Raw genomic sequence first — 23,607 nt, 5'->3', positions numbered from 1 at the left:
GGGCCAAAAACGATATATAGCACAATATCTCAAAAATTTATGGACGGATGATGACAAAACTAGGTGGATGACCAGAAACAGCTGATTCGATTTTGGGTCAGGTCCGGATTCGGATCCGGCCTATCAGTGGGATACAAAACATCAACTGTTCAACCTGCTGGAGATATGTGCTCTTCCAAGTGCCATTCTCATTAACTTCTTTATTGTTTTTTTTTTTTCCTCAATATTTTGTGGATGGATTGGAAAGAATTATCAACCTGTTTGTGAGACATTCCAATAACCATCATGAATATTGACACAAAACCACTTGTATGTCTGTATTTACAACATTTTTATTTTGCTGCTGTTTGTGTAATAAATAATTAGCTTTTAACTTTGGAAGCAATCGCACACTGCTGATGTCCTTTGAGTGCCTCTTGTGCTTCATCTCATTCAAAGGCCACAATTTTGTTCTTCCAAATACATAATTTATGGTTATGGACGACTGGAAATTGGACAAAATGGTTACATATTTAATATGAAAGATCGCACAGTAAACAATCCAATTAGATTTAACACAAAGATAATTAAATGAGTTAATAAAATTAATTTCAGATTATTGAAAATGATGCCAGGTGAAGATGCCAAACCAGCGACGTGATCAGGATGGGCTAGCCTGGGCAGTGCGACGGATGTCCCGCCTTGTGTGCTGGTGGCTGCTTGCTGAAACCATGCTGCATGTCCTGCACTCTTCGGCATTCCTGCACCACACACAGCTACTGCAAAGCTTAAGTCCAGCTGTGCTGGGTCAGTGTCTTAAGTTATTGAAGTTGTATCATTAAACATTCTACTTGTCTTGATGTTATTGTTATCAGTAAAAAGACAACATATTGCTTGGTTGTTTCATTGTGGATAGGTGGGATTGCATTGGCCCAAGTAAGCTTCTTCTATGTGAAGTACTTGGTGCTGTTTGGCCTCCCAAGCCTGGTCATGTGCCTTGATGGACTAAAACCTCCACCGCTGCCTCGCTGTGTCACTCTCACATACAGTTTTACTGCCATCTGGAGGTGAGTTGTCTAAGCACAGCATCAGAAGCCTTTGTCTCGCATCTTCGTCATTGTGATAATCCTGTAACAGACAAACGAGGGTCTGCTTTACTAATGCTTGTTCACTCAATTTTTTTTCTCTCCTGGATTCAAGCTGGGTAAACAACCTGTTACAGCAGTGGTCAATACTCTACATTTCTTTAAACATTGGGAATCGTTGCTGACTAAATCATACAATATGTGGTAATTCAAGAAGTGTGGGTTTGTTTGTTTGACTTCTGTGCATTCGTAAACCGCTGCATGGAATGAGTTGAAAACTCGTCGTCGTACTTGTGCTGTGCACGGGGAGGTTTTAGGTGATTAAAATATTCAGAACCTCCGGGGTTCAGGGTGGGGGGATCCCATTTCTCTATGTAAATGTGTATAATATAGTGCCGCCTCGTGGAAGCCGATAATTATAATCCAAGTCATCACACTAAAATTCGGAAATTGTATGTATATACAGTGGCCTACAAAAGTATTCACCTCCTTCCAATAATGCCACATTTAGAGAAATTATGAATTATGGAGAAACAATTTTTCCAAATGAACTTTTTTTTTTATTAATAACTGAAGATATCAAACTAAACATTGTTATAGAAGGAGGTTACATGTAAGGAATACCTGCAAAAAAACATGCACAAATCAAAATTCACTTGTTGCAAAAGTATTCAGCCACTTCAGTCAGTACTTGGTGGAAGCACCTTTTGCAGCAATGACTGCTGTGAGTCTTTTTGGGTAGGTCTCTACCAGCTTTGCACAGTGAGATGATGAAATCTTTGCTCATTCTTCACGTCAAAATTGCTCTCGTTCTGCCAAGTTTGATTGGGATAGTCGATGGACTGCAATGTTCAAGTCTCATCATAAATGTTCAATTGGGTTCAAGTTTTGACTTTGGGCCACTCAAGAACATTTATTTTCTTCTTATTGAGCCTCTCCAGTCTGACTTTAGCTTTTTGCTTCGGATCATTGGCTTGCTGAAATGTGACTATCCTACCCAGTTTCAGATTCATGGCTGACTCGAGCAGGTTTTCATCAAGGATTCTCCTGTACTTTGCACTGTCCATTGTCCCTTTTATCCTGACAAGCTTGCCAGGCCCTGCTGATGAAAAGCAGCCCCATAACATAATGCTGCCACCACCATGTTTGACAGTTGAGGATGGTGTTGGCTGGGTGATGTGCAGTGTTCGGCTTGTCAGAAGTAACGATTTGAATTTAGACCAAATAGTTCAATTTTTGTCTCGTCTGACCACAAAACCATTCTCCACATGCCTGCACAAACATTAAGATGCTTTTTCGCAAACTCCATATGAGCTTTTAGATGCGTCTTTTTCATTGATGGATTCTTTCTTGCCACCTGTCCATAGAGGCCAGCTTTGTGAAGGGAACGGGATATTGTTGATTGATGAACACTGACCCCCTTCTCGGACATAGAACCTTGCAGAGCTTTCAAAGTCATTGTTGGATTTACAGTGACATCTCGAACCAGTTTCCTGCTTTCCTCTTATAACCCTCTCCTGAATGAATGGTGCTTCGCCACCATTTTGTCTGACTTCTTTGGGAAGCCCCTTGGTCTTCAAGTTTACCTTGTTGGTTGACCAAGTGAGTTGCACCCTAAAACTATTGAGATAAGTGAGGAAGCTTAATTTCTAAGGTAAACCACTGATTACATCCAGGTGAAACCTATAACACTTATTTTGTAACCCTTCAAACAAATAATTTGCTCCAGAAGTGATTTACAGTTTGAGGGTTTATGCAACTGAGAATCATCTGATTTTTATCTGTTAATTTAACTTGGTCACATTTTATCTGCATTTTTCTAGCTTTATCACTTTGGAGTATATTGTGAAGATTCTATTTATTACGTTTGATTTGAAAGCATCATGAAATAAGCTCAGGTATCATCACAATGGGAAGACTTTGTAAGTGGGGGTAGGGGTGGGGGTGAATACTGTCGTGTCCAGGGGGTTAAATTAATTACCCCGACCCATTTGTCGTGGATAGGGCGGTAAACATCAGCCTGAACGGATCGCCAGACGTTTTTCTCCTTTGGACGCAAACACGTGATCCTTGGAGATTAATGACGTACGCGGGACGGGAGTGCAGTCAGGATGGAGGCACACGGGTTTATACTCAAACCCGTGACAAATAGACAACACAAGCAAAGTTAATAAATAGGGGTTTAATATACAGAAATCAAATGTTTATAATGGAAATAAATCAAAACGGGATAATAATGAAATGTGAGGGCACCTAAATTACTATTTGAGGTGCCTCCACATGGACTTTAATGCAGACAAGGGGACAGAATTAATAAAAGAATAATCCTCCCTTTCTCCCGGCACTTAGCTGTGTGCCCGGAGATGAGTTTCTGGAGCTTGGGGTTCGCCAAACTGCATCGTCACTGCGTGGAAAGGTGCGCCCAAAAGTGATGTCAAGCCGCTCTCTGAGCAGGAAGCATACAGGAGGTTGTTCATGCAGATGGTCCTTTCGTTAAGGGCCCAGAAGCTGTCATGAAAGTCCCTCCTCACGATTGAGATTGCCGACGCCACTGCTCTCTGCAAAATGGCACCGCCTTCTTCCCCGACCGCACAGCACGAGGCTCCAAGGCGCGGCCTCACACGACCCAGCCGAACAGTCAATGGCCAGCATCTTGCTCCATCACATGAGCAAATCCGCCTCAGCACGAATACGAGAATTGTGCAGCCTTATTCACCGTGTCGAGGGAAAGCCAGCCGTAATTCCCTTCTCTTCCAACCACCATCTCCTCACTCGCTTCTGTCCCGTACCTTCTGACCCTTCCTCAATCCTCCTCTCTTTCTCTCTCAAAACCTCTCTGATGTCATGCCACATCCATCATCCACTCCATGAGCATGGTCTCGCTAGTTGTCATTCCTGTAGGCAGGGTTTTCGCCTGCTCGGAAATGTCTGGCTCGGTTGTTGTTTGAAGGATGTGATTCCTTTTTATCGCAGTCTTGAAATGTAAAATCATAGGAGAAGGTCACAGGGGGGCAATCGCATACTGTGAGAAATTAGCCTTAATCTCTTCCTAATTAACACAGCAGCACCCCTGTGTGGTGACACGTAGCACTTCAGTTGACAGTTTCCCTACTTATGTTACATCGAAATGTCTCCTACCCATCCACAGACCATGCTTCCCTACAATCCTACCTTTACTATGAAATTCCACCGTCTACCCCACAAATATAACAATACTTTTGCAGGCCACTGATACTATGTATGTATGCACGGGGCTGGCAGGATTGCTGAGACGTATGCACACTCACCTCAGGCATCTCAAATGGTTGTATTTCACAGGCAGGGTGATTCATCAATGTGTGTGGCCTCTTGGGCTGGGTGATGGCTCGATAAGATAGTGAAAAATTATCATCAATGCGATACTACATTTTTCAAACTGTTGATATATCGACATATTTTGTCATAAAAAAGCTGTATGTAGTCTCGTAAACTGAAGATTTTGAGACATATTTTCATTGATTTAGTAAGAATATCGACATGAAGGACTCATTTTGTCATGACACAATAGTCTCTGTAAAACAACAAGATGTATGCAACACTATTCATTCTCTCTCGCCTTTCATGTGAATGGTGAGGAAACTTTGTACCATCTCAGTTGCCAGTTCTCCTACCTCACCATCGGAGTCTTCCGTTGAAGATTGTGGGCCTCTGCATGATGAGGGCGTGGGGGGGGGGGGTATTTGCACCGGTACAGTCACCACATCTGAGCTCCGATTTGGACTCTGTGGAGGAGAGCATTTATGAAGATGGCGAAGCGGACATACAAAACTCAAAATCATTTTGTCCTCAGAATGACAAACACAATAGTCAAACACAACACATGCCTTTCCATATTGCACCCTCCCCCCACTGTTGTGGTGAATGTGAATTTCATCCCCCCCCCCCTCATGCAGCCATTGTAAACAAAGAAAAAACTGAAGAAATAGATAAGTACAGGACGGGTTGAGTGCTGAACATCTGGATGACGTTCACATCTATGGAGGCCTAGCCTAGAACTAGACATAATGCCGTAAGGACGTGCCGTAATGAGAGTGACAGGAAGAGGGACAGATGGAGAAATGTGGATAGTTTAATACAGTACAGATGAAGTCCAATGTCAGACCACAGAGGCTTCTTCGCCACTCTGTAAAATGGCAATTAATGTTCAAAAATACCCATAAATATGATGTGTCTATATGACAATGACACAAACACTGCTTTCAATGAGAGCACATAAAAGTGTTTACATCAATTTGAGGACAGATTACATGATGATAAACAGCTATATCTTGAAGCTATTGTAGAGTAGGTCATTATTAGGAATATACAAACATCGATCTTGTGTACCACCCAAGCGCCAGCTACCACCACCGGGTGGTTGCACTATGTTAGCATAAATTATTTTGCAATGTCGATATATCACTAGATCATGATAATCAACGAGCCAAGTATCGATATCACCCAGCCCGAGTGCCGTCCCTCGGGTGGACATTAAGTTGGGTGTCCTTCACGAAGATTAGATGAGCTATCGCCACCACCATGAACAAATTGCAAATACCTGCCCAAAACTATTGCTGGAAAGGCGATGGCAAACCACCCAATACAACCTTTGCTTCGAAACTGCTTTGGCAACACTGACTGTCTGCAACAGAGTATTGTACGTCAGAATCAGAATATACGCATTATGTACCTACTTTATAGATTCAGAAACTGCTTAGCTGATCTTCAGCAAATTTTGCACACGTGTTGGGGGGTACCCAGGTTAATTAATCATTTGTCTCCCATGGCACAAAAAGTTTCCCTACCTCTACAACCCCATCACTCCCCTTGCCCTTTCTTCCCAGGCTGGTCTTGGAGGGAGCTGGTATTTCTAGTAAATCTTAAAAGTGGGGTAATTGACCCGTCCATAACGACTTGTTCTTTGCTGGCGGGTCTCAATTTAACATTTGTTATGGTGATTGAGTGGTGAGGACAATGAACTGGGAATTCCATAAGCTTTTGGTTTAAATTGGGCTAAAAGCAGCAGTATTATGCATTTGGATTATGAGATGAGATATACAGTTGTGGCTAAAAATATTGGCACCCTTGCACTTTTTAAAAATAACTCACAATTTTCTCCAAAATATGTTGAAATTGACAAACATATTTGTCTCCACAATTCTTTGTTTCACTGTTAATATTACAGAACCTTTGTTTTGGATTCAGAATTTAATATATCCTTTCATATTAGAAAATAAAAAGAAATGGCATTGACAAAATTATTGACACCCTCAACTTAATATTTAGTATCACAGCCTTTGGACAAAATAACTGCAGTCAAGCACTTTCTATAGCCATGAATGAGCTTGCTACACCTCTCTACTGGCAGTTTGACCCACTCTTCTTGTGAAAACTGCTGCAGTTCTCCCAGATTTGAAGGGTGCCTTCTCTCAACTGCTGTTTTCAGATCTCCCCACAGGTATTCAATGGGATTTAGATCTGGACTCATTGCTGGCCACTTCAGGACAGTCCAGTGTTTTGTCTTGAACCATTCCTGGGTGATTTTTGAAGTGTGTTTGGGGTCATTGTCCTGCTGCAAGACCCATGACCTTCGACGGGGACCCAGCTTTCTGATGCTGGGTTGAACATTGCATTCCAAAATGCCTTGGTAATCTCCTGATTTCATGATGTCATGCACACATTCAAGACACCTGGTGCGAGAAGCAGTACAGCAACCCCAAAACACCACTGAACCTCCTCCATGTTTGACTGCAGGGAAGGTGTTCCTTCCTTTGAAGGCTTCATTTTGTTTTCTGTAAACGTAACACAGAGCAGAGTTATCCCATTATATGTTCTGCAATCTTAATTTATGCTAGGACAGGCATCATATATATCTCTCGCACACACACACACACACACACACACACACACACACACACACACACACACACACACACACACGGAACATTATATAGCCAGAGAGAAAGAAAGCAGGTGAGGGGAAACGACCTCTCAATACCTGGTGCGGTCGGCAGACCAACAAAACCCAGAACGCTTCGGGAGAGGTAGGTGGGAGGAATACTGGTTGTGTCTTAGGTGTGGTTGTGGGAGATGTGTCATGCAATGGGAGGGGCGTGCAGTGTCTTGCCAGAGGAAAATGGGATTGCGAGTCAGTAATAATATTCTTTGTGTGTCCAAAGGAGATGGGAGCGAGGGGTGGATAGAGAAAGAGGAGAATAGATGCGTGAGGGGAAAGATCCCTCACCGATCTGTGTAAAGGTCTGTATGTGTAGCGTGTACCTCCGTTATCTCCTGCTCAATTACTCTGCACTGGTCCATCTGGCTGTGTGGGGGTTGCAGGACGTCGACAGCATGGCAGGGAGTCTCGAAAGACGGCAGTCGCCCCGGATCAGGCTCTCTACGAAGAAGAAGCGCGTTTTGGCAATCTCACACCAATAGTGTTCGGGAGAAGACAAGACGGGGAGCGAAGCAGAGAGGCGAGCGAGCAAAGAGAGGCTCCAACAGTCTCACGGCTCTGCGCTACCCCTTTTATAATCCCCAGGTGAAGGGTGGGGCGATGACTGGAAAGCGATGGGCTGTGGCCCGAATCCTGCTCCTCTATTGGGCCACAGCATTCCTAGCCATGCCCTGCCAGGCTCCAAGACCAGAAACCATCTCAGTTGCCAATCAGCTTTTGCATGGCTCGGAGCTCCTGACTTGACATGGGGCATGTTCCCCGAGCCGGTACCCCGGCCCTGAACATGCTCTAAGTGCAGTCTGAATGTCAAATAGCAGCGGACTTCCTCCGCCACCCACGGGCTCCTTCACGGGCCAAAATGCACACCTGGGACCTGAACCAAACTCCCGGATCGCCCTTCTCGCAACCCCTCCTCGTTGCCCCTGGTCGAGCCGTGGTCTGGCCACTGGATGAGGGTTGTATCAATTCCGGATGCTCACCCGAGACATCCCCGGTGAGATGCGGTTGAGCTATTGATGTCTGTTGCTTGGTCAAGCATCGCGTGGCACCGAGGACAATCCGACGTCGTGCGGTGCTCCTCAAAATAGTGGCGAATTGTTGCGATGCAGAGGTATGAGGGGGTGTGGGAATATTTTTCCCGTGTGTGGGAGGAATTTGTGGTCAAAGTCTTGAAGTTTGGTGAGCGAGGTATGAAGTAAGGTGAGTTACCGGTTGGGAATATATTTGAACGAAATAATGGCGTGCGATTCTCGTGCGTGGATGGTATAGTGTGTTGTGGAGATGTGGTGGATCCGAGCCATGGGAGGCATCGTCGTGTGCTTATTATCAATTTCCTATTGAAGTGTGTGCGTGTGCGCGTGCGCGTTTGTGCGCGTGCGCGTGCGCGTTTGTGCGCGTGCGCGTGCGCGTTTGTGCGCGCGCGCGCTTGCATGCTTGTTATGTATTATGGCAAAAATGAAAGGGTTAGGGTTGGAATCATAAAATGAATCAGAGGCATTTATTAAACCTAACTACGAGACCCATGCAACACACTTCGTCCTGTTAACCCACGAGACATGAGGGGAGGACTAACTGCATGAATACTAATGAAATAACTGCCTGGGTGTCACTGTATGTTGGGTGCCATTGCCTTAGCTTAGAGGCATGCAGTTTTGCAGAACCGCAACAATATTGTGTGGGCCATTTTAGGATTTCTGTGTGGAATAAGCTAAGATTTAGTGATTTATTTCATCTTTTTTGTCTTGCTTCATTGCAAATCAAAGAAATACATATGTGGAAACCGAAAGGTTTTTTATTTTCAACAATTTCTGGAAGAAAAGGTGCATTATTTGAAAAAAGTGCAAGGGTGCCACTATTTTTGGCCACGACTGCACGATGCTCTTTACAAAGCGTTGGTTCTGCCGAAGTCGTTTCTTGGCCTGGGTGGTTTTAGCCATCCCTCTCCCAGCAGTTATGGAAGGAATTTATAATTTGTTCATTGTGTCAGCCATAGCTTGCCGACTCTTCTCGAAGGACACCATGGAACCTTTAATGTTCGCCAAGTAATGCTGGCAGACGGGATGCCCAGTTTAACGTCCATCCGAAGGATGGCACCACGTTGAAACCTCGCCCTGCCTGTGAAAAATCAGGATGATAGTTGATAGCTGGGTTGAGATTCAAATCCAGTGCATACCTTGAAACTATCCGGTCAACCCTTGTGGATGATATGTTTCTGCTAACCAATCTATGCTCAGGAGAATTACCATGTCTTTTTGGCCACGACTTCTATCTTCTTCTATCTTCTATCTTCTCATCCAAACTCTCTCTTCCTCTTATGTGGCGACTTCAATTGTCATCACGCCAGTTGGCTAGGTGTGGGTACCTCTCTCACCTGCCATGGGACATCAGCAAAAGCTTTCTGTGACTCATTGGGACTGACTCAATCGGTCAACTTCCCGACCCGGATCTCAACCAATGGTACTCCATCTCTTCTGGATCTGATTTTGACAAATTTCCCTGACAATATCTGCTGCTCTTCCTTCGCTCCAATTGGTTCTTCTGACCACGTCCTTGTTAAAGTGGACATCTCTCTGGCTGTCATCAGAGAACCACCTCACCGCCGTCGAGTCTGGCATTTCACTCAAGCCGACTGGCAGGGTCTCCGAGCAGCCATCAAACTTACAGACTGGTCTCCTATCACTACTTTCTCAAACATCAACTCATCCTGGGAATTCTTTCAAAGAAACTTGCTCTCCCTCATGCACAGATTTATCCCCTCTCGTGTTCAGTTGTCTTACCCTTCCTCCCGCCCTTGGTTTACTGAAGCTTGTGGCGAGGCAGTTGTCCTGAAACAACTTGCCTTTGCCTCATGGAAAGCAAACCCAACTGAGGGCAATCTCAGTTCTTTCCACAAAGCTCGGAACAAGTGTGTATCTACCCTCAGGAGAGCCAGAAAACAACATCTTTCTCATCTCAAGTCTGAACTCTCAAACCTCTCTCCCTCCTCAAAATCCTGGTGGCGTTTAATCAAATCTGTTTCTGGTGTATGTTCCCCCTCCATCCCCTCCCTTACCTCAAATGGCCGCACTGCTGATTCCACACGTGATAAAGCTGAATGTCTAAACTCGGTGTTTGAAGCTAAATCTTGTGTCCCAAACCCATCACTATCTCTACCCACTTTACCCAGTCGCACCCAACTGTCCCTGGACTCTGTATCCTTTTCTCCTGACAAGGTGGAGAGATTGCTTTCAAACCTCGAGTCAGATTCTGCAACCGGTCCAGACGGCATCAGCCCACGTGTCCTCAAAGCCTGCTCTTCTGCTCTTGCTCACCCTCTCTCTGTTCTATTCACCCTCTCATTTTCCCAAGGTCATCTGCCATCTGCTTGGAAATCTGCTAACATCACTGCCCTGCATAAAAAAGGTGCAAAAACAGATCCCTGTAACTACAGACCAATCAGCCTTCTCCCAATCATCAGCAAGGTTATGGAATCCATCATTGCTTCAGACATGAATTCCTTCCTCTTCTCCAATGGCTTGATTTCCAATCATCAATTTGGTTTCAGACCAGGTCACTCTACCCTGGATATGCTGCTACTGCTCTCCCATCAATGGATGGAGGTCCTCAATGCCAGACAGGAAATCCGAGCCGTATCCCTGGACATATCACGTGCTTTTGACACAGTCTGGCACCCTGCCCTACTCACCAAACTCTCTTCCCATGGTATTCAAGGCCATCTCCACTCATGGCTCGCAGACTTCCTCTCCTGTCGCAGTCAACGTGTGGCCCTAAACGGAGTTCTTTCATCCCCTCTTCCTGTGCAGGCTGGAGTTCCTCAAGGTAGCGTTCTGGGGCCCTGTTCTTTTTCTGGTTTCATCAATGATCTCTCGGACTCTCTGGAAAATCCTCTATTTCTCTTTGCCGACGACTCCACCCTCTGCCGTACCATCTGTCATCCCTCAGACCGGCAAGCAGCAGCTTCTTCGCTCACTGCAGATCTGGATAAAATCACAAACTGGTCCAACACGTGGAACATGTCTTTCAATCCACACAAATCTCACACTCTCACTATGTCTCTTGGAAAGGACCGTTTACAAAGCCACCACGTCCACTTTCTCAACAATCCTCTGGAAGAAGTCTTTTCTTTCAAGCTTCTGGGTCTCACTATCTGCCATGACCTTTCCTGGGAAAGTCACATTTCCAACCTTGCCTCAAAAGCCAGTCGCCGACTGGGAATCCTCCGTCGTGCAAAGTCCTTCCTCGGCCCTCTTGAGCTCCTGACTACTTACAAAGCTTTTTGTCCGTAGCCTGATGGAGTACTGCTCTCCCCTCTGGGCTGGTGCTCCTGCCTCCCACCTTTCTCGACTTCACGCTGTCGAAACCAGGGCTTTTAAGATCACTGGCCTCCCCCGCAATGAAGCTGAGTCTTTGGCCCTCCCACCCAATCCCCGCGGGTTGGTCGGTGGTCTTTCTGTCTTCTACCGACTCCTCTCCAGCCTTGCCCCCCTGCTCTCTCTGCGATTTGTCCCAACCACATTTCCACAGGGCGCTCAAGGTCCGCCAACAACCCCCTTCTGGTAAAACTACCAAAATCACGAATCACTGCTCATCTTCACTCTTTCATTCCTCTTTTTTCCCGCCTTTGGAATAAACTTCCTCACTCTATTCTTTCCCATTCTTCCCTCCAGGCTTTCAAAACAGCTGTTCACCACCACCTCTTATCTTCCCCCATCTAAATCCTCGATCTTTTCTACCCCCGATAATCCACCCAAGCCCACTTCCTTCAATTCTCCTGCTTTCCTTCCTGAAAGTCCCTGTAATGTCCATCTTCTCCTCGCCATGTTCCCCGTCCCATCCCCATCCCTCTCCCTTCCACAGTTCACCTGTGTCTGTTCCCCAATGTTTTAGTCCCTTCCACTCCCACCCCTCTTGTCTCATGCCTCCTTGCTGTGAGTTGTGTGTTAGCTCTCATACGAGCCTCGATCAAGGTATACAAAAAAAAAAAAAAAAAAAAAAATAAAAGTCACAGTTGCATATCACTCTGGATAAGCCTGGTGTTGGTGCAGTGGTTAGGGCAGCGGCTTAGGATCCAAAAGGTCCTGAGTTCAAGCCCCGTTGAGCCACTGAATTAATACACCAAGGGGTTGACTCAGCCTGTCATCCTCCCGAGGTCGGCGAAATGAGTACCAGTGTACTGGGCCGGTGTATACCCCGGTTAAAAATAGGTGTACCAGTTCCCTGTGTCGCAAGAGGCAACCAGGGTTGCGTCAGGAAGGGCATCCGGTGTAAAAAATGTGCCAAATCACTATGCGGATCATATGGATGATCCGCTGTGGCGAACCCGAATGGGAGCAGCCGAAAGAAGAAGAAGAAGAAGAAGAAGAAGAAGAAGAAGAAGAAGAGGAGAGTTGCATATCACTCTGGAATTGTTGTTTTCTACCCAACTAACTCACTAATGATCTTCAACTTGGGTGCTTAATGCCTGATCCACATAGTCTGGTCAACAAGTGGCACCAGTCTCTACTTTCCAAAGCCACCCAATTTCATTGCTTGTTTTGTCCCAAATCACCTAACTTTACGAAATCTCTTTTGCAGGACATTTGATACTGGACTTCACCAATGGCTTGTGAGGTGAGGCTGGAGATGTACAAAAACAAATGGTTACTGCAAGTTTATTACTACATATTCTACTTGTACTGTACTTGATAAAAGAATCACAAGGCAGCCTTCTTATTTCTTCACTTCTCCCACCTTTTAAAGATTTCTTTGTGACAAAAAGGACAAGAGCTTGAGATTTAGTTTGTAAGATTAATGACATTGTTTATTTGTGCATTATGACACAGGAGCAGGGGCAACTAGCATTGCTCAGTGCTGTTCTAATCCTGTTGGTGTTTTGAAAAAATAAATTATTGGGGGTGGGGGGGGGGTGGCCTAAAACGCTTCCCTACAACCATTAAGGAATGGCAGCAGGGATCACTTAATATTGTTGTGGGCTGGGTATCGGCGGCCAGCACGACCGCGACATGGAGCAGTAGAGTCGGCTCCACCGAACACCCGGAAGCTAGATCGTACCTTTCCGATAACTCCGAAGGTACGGGTCCCTTACAGGACCGTGAATCGTCAATAATTCAACCGCGTGGGACAGGGTTATTTGCATATATATATATATATATATATATATATATATATATATATATATATATATATATATATATATATATATATATATATATCGCCTTCTCTGTCCACTAAACTCCGTTCCCCTTGCTCATGTCCCAGTGTATAAGTTGGGTCTGAGAATTAAAAAAAATCATTACCCACGACTCAGATTACATTCTCTAATCTGTCTCATTAACTTTTTGCCGTGTCTGTCCTGTATTCCCATGTAAATTAATCAAATCAGGTTTGAGGGATAAGATTCATATTGATTCCAAACAGTGGATTATTTACTTTATAACTGTTACCTCAGTTGTGTGCGTGCGTGTGTGTGTCATTGGTTGTTGTCTCCTCTGTGGTTTCAGAAGCTGGAACGGAATTCTCCCAGGTGTAGAAATGTCCAGCTCTGTTTCAGTAAGGAATCATGATTCATGGACCATTTTGTAAAGTTTTGTTCCAAGGGTTCTTTTGAGGATCGTCACTGAGTGCCGGACAGCTTCCAACTGCAGTTTGCTTGTAGTAATATTCCCAGGGATGGTTTTTAAGATCTCTGTGAGGTTCTTTTTTTTTATATATTCCCGTTGCTCCAATTGTAACTGGTACAATTTTGGCATTCTTCAGCTTCCAGGATTTTTTTCACTTCATTTTTGAGATCTTGGTATTTGGTAATTTCCTCGATTTCTGTGTTGTTTAGGCCAAAATCGGCCTGGTGTTGACTCAACAGTTAAGGTGACTGGCTTAAGATCCTAGGGTCTTGAGTTCAAGCCCCTCTCAGGCTGTTGAATAAACACCAGATAGGGTTGACTCAGCCTGTCATCTTTCCAAGATCGGTAAAATGAATACCAGCTTACTGGGGTAATAACCAGACTGGGTAACCTGCGCCGGAGTGGCGACCGGTCCAGGACTGTACTCCTTGCCAATGAAACTAACTGCTTCAGCAGGCCTATGCATCTCATGGCGTGAAAGGAATGGTATTGTTGCGGCCACGGTTACCGAGACACCAGCTTGTCCCTCAGGGGGATTAATCCCCGGTTGTCCTCGGAAGAGCCGGACCTGGGGCCACCGCTCACAATTAGCGTTGTGGTGCGGTGGGTTGTTTTAGAACCACGAACACCACCCAGTCAACCACGAGTTCCAGTGTCCACCATCTAATTATGCCGTTTTACTAGAGGTCACATGGTTACCTGAACGGGGAGCGCGCCCTCAGCAAAGCACCAATCGTATCTTGATTAGATCTTAATTAGGGTGGCCGAGCATATTAACCGCTGGTGCGTGCCGACTAATTTTGGTCAAATCTATGGTAATTACCTCCAAGTCTATTTCGGTTCGGACAATGCCAGACCAATGGAAGGAAATGACAAACACGGACAGGTTGGAAGTCAACAAATGATTTATTAATAATAAAATATATAAATAAAAATAACTTTATTTCCTGAGGTAAATAAGTGAATAAATTCCAAAGCAATCAAAATGAATAATTACTCAGGCCAAATCAATCAAAATGACAGGAAAGAGACAGAGAGCAGATGCTTTTTGGGGGTTGACTTACAACAAAACAGACAAGGGTACCCAGCAGATCATTCATGGAGGGGGGGGGGGAGAAGTCGTCTCGCTCACCAGAGGGAAGTCGTCCATGAATTGAAAATGTGTGTGTGCGTGTCTTGTCTGTCGCCAGCACCCAGCCTTGCCGTGCACCCACTCACGAACAGCCTTGAACGCCAGTCGATGTCTGGGGGGGGAGGGGCACCGAGATTGTCTGTTGTGGGTTTAGACCCTGGTGCTGCGACACGGGCAGCTCCTCACGCTTCACGAAACTGGTGACGTCCAGTGACCCACATGGTCTGTTGGTGACTGACCGGCTCCTCAGTCATTGTGACCAACCCGTGCCTCACTCGTCGGTGCTGCTCGCACCCACACGCTCGCTTGCTCAAACACTGGAAAGGACGAATTGTCTCATTGGTGCTGGTCAGACACCCACACGCTCACTCGCTCACTTCCTCGCTTGTGCGCTCCCACTCTGGCTCGCTTGCTCGCTTCTTCTCTTGTGCACTTCCATGCTGGCTCGCTTTCCCGCTTCTTGCTCGCTTATCTTCTCGCGTGCTTCCTCTCGCTTTTTTTTCTCCTTGCGTGCTTCCTCTCGATTTTTTTTTTCTCTCCTTGTGCGCTTGCTTTCTCGCTTCTCACGCATTTGCTTTCCGGCTTGCTTTCCGGCTTGCTTGCCCGCTTCTTGCTCGCTTCTCGCGCGCTTCCTCTCTCCCTTACTTCTCTTTTTAGAACGGACCTCCAATTCTTTTTATATATGCGGCCCATCTCGGTGGCCACAGAGTCTCCCCAAGCTCACCCTGCCCCACTTGCGCACCGTTACCATGACGACCCGTGCCCTCGAAAAAGGGCGGGCATCGGTGTTCATGAAAGAAATGTGTGTAAACGTTGCTGAAGAAAAAAAGTAGGGCATCAGCGCTCGCGAAATAAATATGTGCATAAATGTGTCTGTCGTGGAGAAAAAAAGCTTCCCATAAAGCCGCTGTCACACCTTGATGATTTAGCCAGCGTATGCCGACGTATGAAAAATTTGTCTAAAACGCTGGCACACGACAAATACGTTATGGGTAAGTTTTGTATACGCCAAGAGCACGCTGGTATACGTCGTAGTACGCCGAGCTCGTCAACAAATTTTAACATGCTCAAAAATTTTCGACGTATGCCAGCGTATGACTCACACGTTCCGCATACGCTGGCCATAAGTTGTCGGCACGTTACGCGATCGTTGACACGCGTCGACACACGTTACTTGTAAGTTACTCGTAAGTCGAAACACGTCGAGGTAATGTTTAGCGTCAATGTTCCAGACTCCATGGTTTTTTTTATTTTTATTTTTTTTCTTCGGCATGACGGTGATGTTGACACTTCGATTTCTAGTGCGGTTATAATATAATATAATTAATAGGCTGCCGCTCAACGATTTAAATCATAACCACACTAGAAATGGAAGTGTCAACATCACCGTCATGCCGAAAAAAAAAAAAACCCATCGAGTCTGGAATACTGACGGGTTCCTCCTGTGTCAACCCCATTTTTATATACCAATTCCCCTAAACGCTGCCAATACGCCATTATACGGTAGCTGTAAGTTAGTAACATGTTCAGTAAGTTCTGTGGTCGTCCGGAAGACGTCAAATACGTCAATATGCGTTGGAGATACGTTACACATAGGTTAAAAGCATGTTACTCATAAGTTAGAAATACGTTTCGGGTACGCTAAACATTACCTCGACGCGTTTCGACTTATGAGTAACTTACAAGTAACGTGTGTCAATGATCGCGTAACGTGCCTACAACTTATGGCCAGCGTATGCGGAACGTGTGAGTCATACGCTGGCATACGTCGAAACATTTTCAGCATGCTTAAAATTTGTCGACATACTCGGCGTACTACGACGTATGCTAGCATACTGCAGCATGCTCTTAACATATACAAAACTTAACCATAACGTATTCGACGTGTGCCAGCGTATTCGGCAAATTTTTCATACGTCGGCATACACTGGCTAAAACGTCAAGGTGTGACAGCGGCTTGACACTTCGATGTCTAGTGCGGTTATGATTTGAATCGTCGAGCCACAGCCTATTAATAGCCTACGCCACGTGATCGTCGGCGATACGCTGCCGCGCTATGCATACGTTAGACTATCGTTGGGCATAGGTTGTGAGCGCCAACAACACGCTAAGCATTCGTTGGTATAAGTTATCTATATGTTATCGAAACGTTCTGTGTATGTTACTGATACGTTATACATACGTCCAACTCGTTATGAATACGCCCAAAAATGGGGAAAAAACATCAATAGTTCAGCGTACGCCAGCGTTTTACTTACATTTTGATATGTTGCCATACGCTGGCTAAAACGTCAAGGTGTGACAGAGGCTTAAGAGAGGGGATCTATTCTTTACCCTTCTCAACGCATCACATTTAAAATCCTATTAGACATGGGAATAGGGCTAATCTGGACATGCGTTTAAGGAAATAACTGTCTCAGGACCTGGATGTGTGGATGCATTCATCAGACCGGATTCTGAAATCCGTAACAGTATTATTGTTATATTAGGCCAAAATTACTGGGTATTTACACCTCATTTCGCAATGCCTTATTTTCCTATTTGTACCTCAGTACTATATCCGGTCGCAGTGCTTTGTTTTCGATGTTTACACTCGATGGGATCATTATGTCATATGTGAGCATTACTACTTTGTTTTCAGTGATTGCTGTTGGTTCATGTTTCCACGAGTTTTCCGGAATTGGGATATTGAGACTTTTGGAGATGTGCCAGTGGATTACTCGACAAACTTTGTTGTGCCTTTGTGTGTACAGCTGCTTTGATATGAGTTTTTTTTTTCAACATCCCAATAGGAGGTGGGTCGTACTTCATTTCTACCTTGCAGGACCAACACTTGTCTGATTGACTCACTCCTGTGTTTGTGTGCGTGTGCGTGCGCGCGCACGTACGCACGTGCCCCTCACTTCTGTCCTCCCCCTCACTCTGTGGTAATAAACCTTTTGTTCATAAAAAAACCTGTGTACATGTGGTCAATCGAGGTACGGGACTTCACCATTGAGCACGAGTGAAATAAAAATTCCGGTTACGGGCTGATATGTTCAGCCCACCAGAAAACCAAGATGGTGGCCATTTCATTTCATCTGGGTGACATAGTGGGTGGAGTCAAGCAACATATGTAGGTGTTGCCTGGCAGCTCTCTGACCAATGGGTGCATATTTCAAAAATCGAACCTCCAACAAGACCCAAACAAGAGCAACGCGGAGCTCTTGTAGACCTGGGACATGTCGCAGGTAAAAAGAAAATACAAAAAAAATCCAACTATTTTTTTACAAAATTTTCTACTATTATTATTATTATTATTATTATTATTGTTTGCCAAAAGCACTGCCTGGTGCTCGCTAATAAACCTCTGAAACTTTGACGAAGATCCATTTAGCCATCTCTCAGAAAAATGTCGGCATGCACACACACACACACACACACACACACACACACACACACACACACACACACACACACACACACACACACACACACACACACACACACACACACACACACACACACACACACACACACACACACACACACACACACACACACACACACACACACACACACCACTCTTGTCGTGTGGATATTTATGCATTATAACATCCTAACCTTTGAATTATCTTTCTTAATTCTTTGAACAATATTTGAAATCTATTTTTTTTTCCACCTCATACCTAGGTACATTTACCTTCCGCTTGGAGGTTCCCAAACTGGCACCTTACGTCTTCTGCTCGCCTCTGCTGCTACTTTTGCCTTTGTGGCAGCTTGGCATGGTGGGCAGAAGGACCTTCTGTTGTGGGCTGGAGTCAACTGGCTGGGTGTTCTTATGGAGTACGGTGTGCGGAGTTTGTGCAGCAAACCGTGTGTGAAAAGCTGGCTCTCGGTGAGTATTATTGCAGAAGTTTATAAAGGCTCATTTTTGTGTTCATTAGCTCATTGCTCCATACAGCGGGAGACGGCGTTTTGTAATCACTTGTATTTGTGTCTGTCTCTTTGTTTGTCTGTCCGTCTGTCCAGGCCATAACCTTTTTCCAATTTGAGCTTGTTATGGAACAGTATAACATATAATTGTGCTTTCGGTGAAAGTTAATTGAAATGTGGTGAAGGTCGATGCTGTGGTAAGAGTTTAGTCAATTGGATTATGGGGGAAAGTGTTTTGTACTTTCGTGAAAATGTTTTCAGTTAAAGGAATTCAGTGCTTTTGGTGAAAAGAATTGTTTTGGCTTGTTGAATGAATGTCACAATGAGACATCTGGAAGGGCTCTGAAAAGACCACAACATGAGATAAGAAAATCAGACACCAGACCGCATTTGAACTGGGCAACATAGAACATCTCTCGATCAAAGAACACCAAAAGGCTTGCTGACTGTGCGCGAAAGACATGAAATACCAAGAGCGTGTCAGAAGACAGGAGAGAGGCAACGTAAATGAAGAGAAGGAATGACTGTGGACTGGATTTCATGTAGCCAAATTAATTTTATAACCAGCTCACCCAGTAAAGGTGGAATCAGAAGTCTTCTGTTTGCGATCCTGGAATGGTTCAGTGGCTCGGTTCCATGACTAAAGCACCAGCTTTACCCCTTTGTTTGCTGTATGCTCTTATCCACTGGTTGATCTTCTCGTCAAATCTGCTGCCCGGCTGTTGTCTCGGAGACCACGTCAAAGGGGGCATCTCCTTGCTGGCCGCATCGAGATGGCAGACTGCCTGTTCCTTCCCTCTCTCCTCACCTGCTTACAGTGCGCATTGTCCGTAACAGCATGCAGTCCCAAATTCAATGTCTCACCCAGCTTGATCTGTGGACTCGGGTTAATCTGCATATTTTGGTGATACAAGGCTTCACCCTCTGAGGACTTTTGCAATGCAACTGGCCTGTCAGATTCATCCAGTGTGCACTGGAAAAGATCCTTTTAATCATGTTCACAGCCGACACGTCACCCATGTGTAATCTGCTGAGGTTTATTTAACAAACTGGTTGCCTGAGATGAATTGCCACCTTGAAAGTTGTGAGTTGATTCATAGCTGCATTGAAATCTGTGATATTTGTACTCTATTACTTTGGGGATGCTTAGGAAAGTCATTATGGGTTGCTTGCAATCAGTCTTAGTTTTTTAAAGGGAGACAGAGGGATTAATAAATGTTCCTTATTAAATATCCTTCTGCCTCCTGTCATATGTTAGTTTTACCGGTAAAACAACAAACAGCGCACATAGTGTGCTGAAATCTTTTCTATCGTGACACCCTCTTGGTGATTGGTGCACTTGTTTCGATGCCTCGAGGTTGAGACGTAGCAAGCTTTTGAAATCAAAATATCAACAAACCTTTTATTATGAAAATATGGAGAAAATAAGTAAAAATTGGCTCAAAATGTGAAAGGGCAAAGTCATCAGAGGAGGAGGAAGAGATTGGGACCATACTCTGTGCATAGCGTAGGTGCTGCTTAAGCAGTCTCCTTGGCTATTGGGCACAATCCTGGAGGGGTCGCCACTCCGCCACTATACCAGTATGCTGGCACTCATTTTGCTGACCTCGGAAGGATGACAGGTATTAATTACCCCACCTGGTATTAATTCAACAGCTGAGCAGGATTTGAACTCAGGACCCTAGGATCCCAAGCCCACCCGTCTAACCATTAAGCCAACACCAGGCATAGTAACTATAAATATCCATTATTAGCCCTGCCGCAGCACGTTAAGCATGAGATGCCAGTTTTTTTTTTTTTAATCATTTCCATGTTTAGATATTTTCCATTGAGCTTCAGTGTGTCTGACCAAGCCACCACTTTTTCTTAGCAATGGAGCTTTTGTCATCAAATCTTCAACAAACCTTTATTATGAGAATATGGAGAACACAAAGGAATAAAATATACATTTATTTTTTTAAACTAGTTTTGGTCAAAATTAGTTGCAATACAAAGTGGACGTGGCCGAGCTTTGCATTTTGAGACTCTTTCTGGTTGTAATTTATATTTAGAATATGAGCTTTAAAGCATCCTGAATAAAGGCATTGAAGATTCAAAGATCCAAGTTAAACCAATTTATGGATAAATGTCAGTTGTGGAGAGGCAGTCGTGGCCTTTGAGAGGTTCAAATGGTTTGGCTTGACATTGCACATTTGCTGTACATATATGCATGCACGATATAACTAATCTGATGTTCCATTTCCCCACTAATCTGTTTCTAAAGGCAGCACTGCATCCTTTGAGCTTGCGGCGTGCAACAGGTCTTCTCACTGCTGTAGCCACCATCATCACTATCTGGTCCAATCTCATCTTCTTTGCAGGGACTCATGTTGGAGAAATCTACTTCAAAATGTTTCTGGCAGGTTGGCACATCACTTTAAATGCATTTTTGCAAGAGGAAAATTTAATCTATCTATAATTCCAGCTGTGTGTGTGTGTGTGTGTGTGTGTGTGTGTGTGTGTGTGTGTGTGTGCGTGCGTGTGTGCGTGCGTGCGTGCGTGCGTGCGTGCGTGCGTGCGTGCGTGCGTGCGTGCGTGCGTGCGTGCGTGCGCGCGCCCCTCACTGTTTCTCGACAACCACTGGTCCGATCTAGTTGAAACTTGCCAGATATATTGCTGGGGACCTGAGGATGTGCCTTTTCAAGGTTTGATATTAATCGGACAAGTGCTTCCCAAGTTATGGCCATTTATTTACCAACCAATGACAGGACACGTTTATTTACCAACCAATGACAGGACATGTTGCTGCGTGGGCGTGGCCGATGGCCCATCGGCGTGGGCGTGGCCGATGGATGGCCGAGGGGAAGAGAACCTCAGCCACGTTCCCCATTACGGGTTACAACGTACGGACTTCCGGATAGTGATGACTTCGTGCATTATAATAATTTCTCGATTTCTTATGCGCATTTATAGATAAACACAATGCCCCAATCCAGTCATTGTTTACGAGAGCGAAGGAACGGCCTGTGTGGTTGTTTGAAAGTTTTTTTTTGTATTTTTTGCACGTAGGTTTTTTTATTTATTATTTTTTTTCTCTCCTCTTCTCTTTCTGTTTTTCCTTGCGATGACATTGCGGAAAGCCAAAATACGTTGGCGCTAATTGAATAATTGGCCATTAAAACTAAATTGCGAATAATCGTAACTGCGATATGCGAACTTCCGGGCTATGCACGTACGGGCACACGAGAGTGAAGGAACGGCCTGTGTGGTTGTTGTTTCTGGCTCGTGGTTTGTCGGTTTTTTTTGTTGCTGCACGTACGGCAACGCACGTACGGGCATGTACTAGTATATTTAAAGGAAATAACTCAAACTTAGAAAAAAACAACAAAAACATAGAATTACTGGAACTGATCATTATCAATTTTTTTCACTTAATATCTTGTAAACGCACCATAAGGCACCATAAAGGCAACATGTGAAAAAGAAGCATTGGGTAGAAAATGCAACTTTTATGGAATTCTCCTGTTTTTCACTGAAACTAATGTCTGGCTACTAATATCTATGGAGGCTGCCATGTCTTGACTTTTTGGGTCCCTGTTGGTTATTGCATGTCACACGTTCCACAGCCAATCAGGTACCCAGAAAGGCAAGATACTTGCACCTTCACAGAAATTAATGGAAAATTCACTAAAGCATGTTCTCCCCCCCCCACCCCCAAATAAGGATATACTTGTCATGTGAAAAATTCAGTGATGACCAGGTCTAGTTATGCTCAGTTATTATTTTATTTATTTTGTGGTTGGTTTCCCTTTGAATTTTACTCCAATATTCAAATGTACTGTAAATGCACCTCTGTGTTTCCAACTTTCCCCTCCCCCAACCCTTGAATTTCTATGGCATCAGGAGGTCCGTGGGTACTTGGAGGAATGCTTGCCTTCCTATACTGCTGCGCACAGCTTGGGATGGAATGGGAGAACCTCGCTGCACAGAATCACAAAGGATCAGTCTGATTCATTTGAGTTTGAACGAGAATCGTTGTGGCCAAAGGATATTTATTTCACCAGGTCTTCGGAATATTAGTTATAGTTGGCAGTAAAAGTTCATCATCTGTTTCTATTGTAACTTATTTCACAATAAGTTTTACTGAAATGAAATGTCAAGCAAAATTGTACACACTAATGACTAATTGAACCCCAGTAGATCTGAACTTGTTTTTGGAGAATGGGATCTGAGCAGCAATATGTATTTTGACATTGAGTGATAATGTCACGTCTGGTGAATTTAACACCTTTATTGGGTTATTTTGTAGTTAAACATGCCTTTGCTTGTTTGGCATTCCCATCTGAGCACATAGCTCATGATGCTGCGATCTCAGGTTCAAATCTCATATACTGTGTTGATTTATCCATTATCTGCTAAATGTCCTTTTGTTTCATCCAGAAATAGCATAATCATGTTTTCACTATGTTATGGTATAAAGACTGCAGATTCCATGATATAGTCCATAAGTTGGAGATGCATGCATTAAAAACTACTATTTAGAATACTAAGACAAGGTAGCTTCGTATCTTTTGAAAAGAGCTAGAGCCCAATAAGTTTTGTTTTGTTTTGTTTTTGTCACTTGGTGTTTACTGACAGTTAACAATATCCCTTATGTATTGTTGCGGGGAAGTGAATAGCAAATAACGGGTGTAAAATAGACTAGTTATACCATAAATACATGTTTAGCATAAGTGTGTGGTTGCTGTGTGAAAACGAGAGCGCATGTCCAAGTTTGTTTCGGGGATGATAACTGTGACCCTTCCCCACCATGATGTGTCGAGCTCATCATGAGCAAAATGCGTGCGAGAAAGTGATCACACTCCAAAATTTTCTCCAAGGCGAGTGGTTAAATATAAGTGGAAGTGTCTTCGTAGCTATACT

The 23,607-nt window shown here is 44.4% G+C and overlaps 1 protein-coding gene across 1 annotated transcript in view; it reads left to right on the top strand.

Moving 5' to 3' along the window:
* The first annotated feature begins 12,606 nt into the window (after positions 1 to 12,606).
* The window catches only part of DDX24 (DEAD-box helicase 24), a 55,458-nt gene continuing 44,457 nt past the window's right edge, over positions 12,607 to 23,607 (top strand). The window contains exons 1-3 of the mRNA XM_085851332.1: positions 12,607 to 12,648; positions 18,463 to 18,667; positions 20,969 to 21,107. Coding sequence (XP_085707458.1) covers positions 12,637 to 12,648; positions 18,463 to 18,667; positions 20,969 to 21,107 — 356 coding nt within the window. The 5' untranslated portion in view covers positions 12,607 to 12,636. The remainder of the gene's footprint in view (positions 12,649 to 18,462; positions 18,668 to 20,968; positions 21,108 to 23,607) is intronic.

This window comes from Eptatretus burgeri, chromosome 13, assembly GCF_056783735.1.
Source record: "Eptatretus burgeri isolate ZD-2024b chromosome 13, Ebu_testis_v1, whole genome shotgun sequence".
NCBI lineage: Eukaryota > Metazoa > Chordata > Myxini > Myxiniformes > Myxinidae > Eptatretus > Eptatretus burgeri.
The sequence above is the reverse complement of the archived record's forward strand: the minus strand, read 5'-3'. Positions and strand labels throughout refer to the sequence as shown.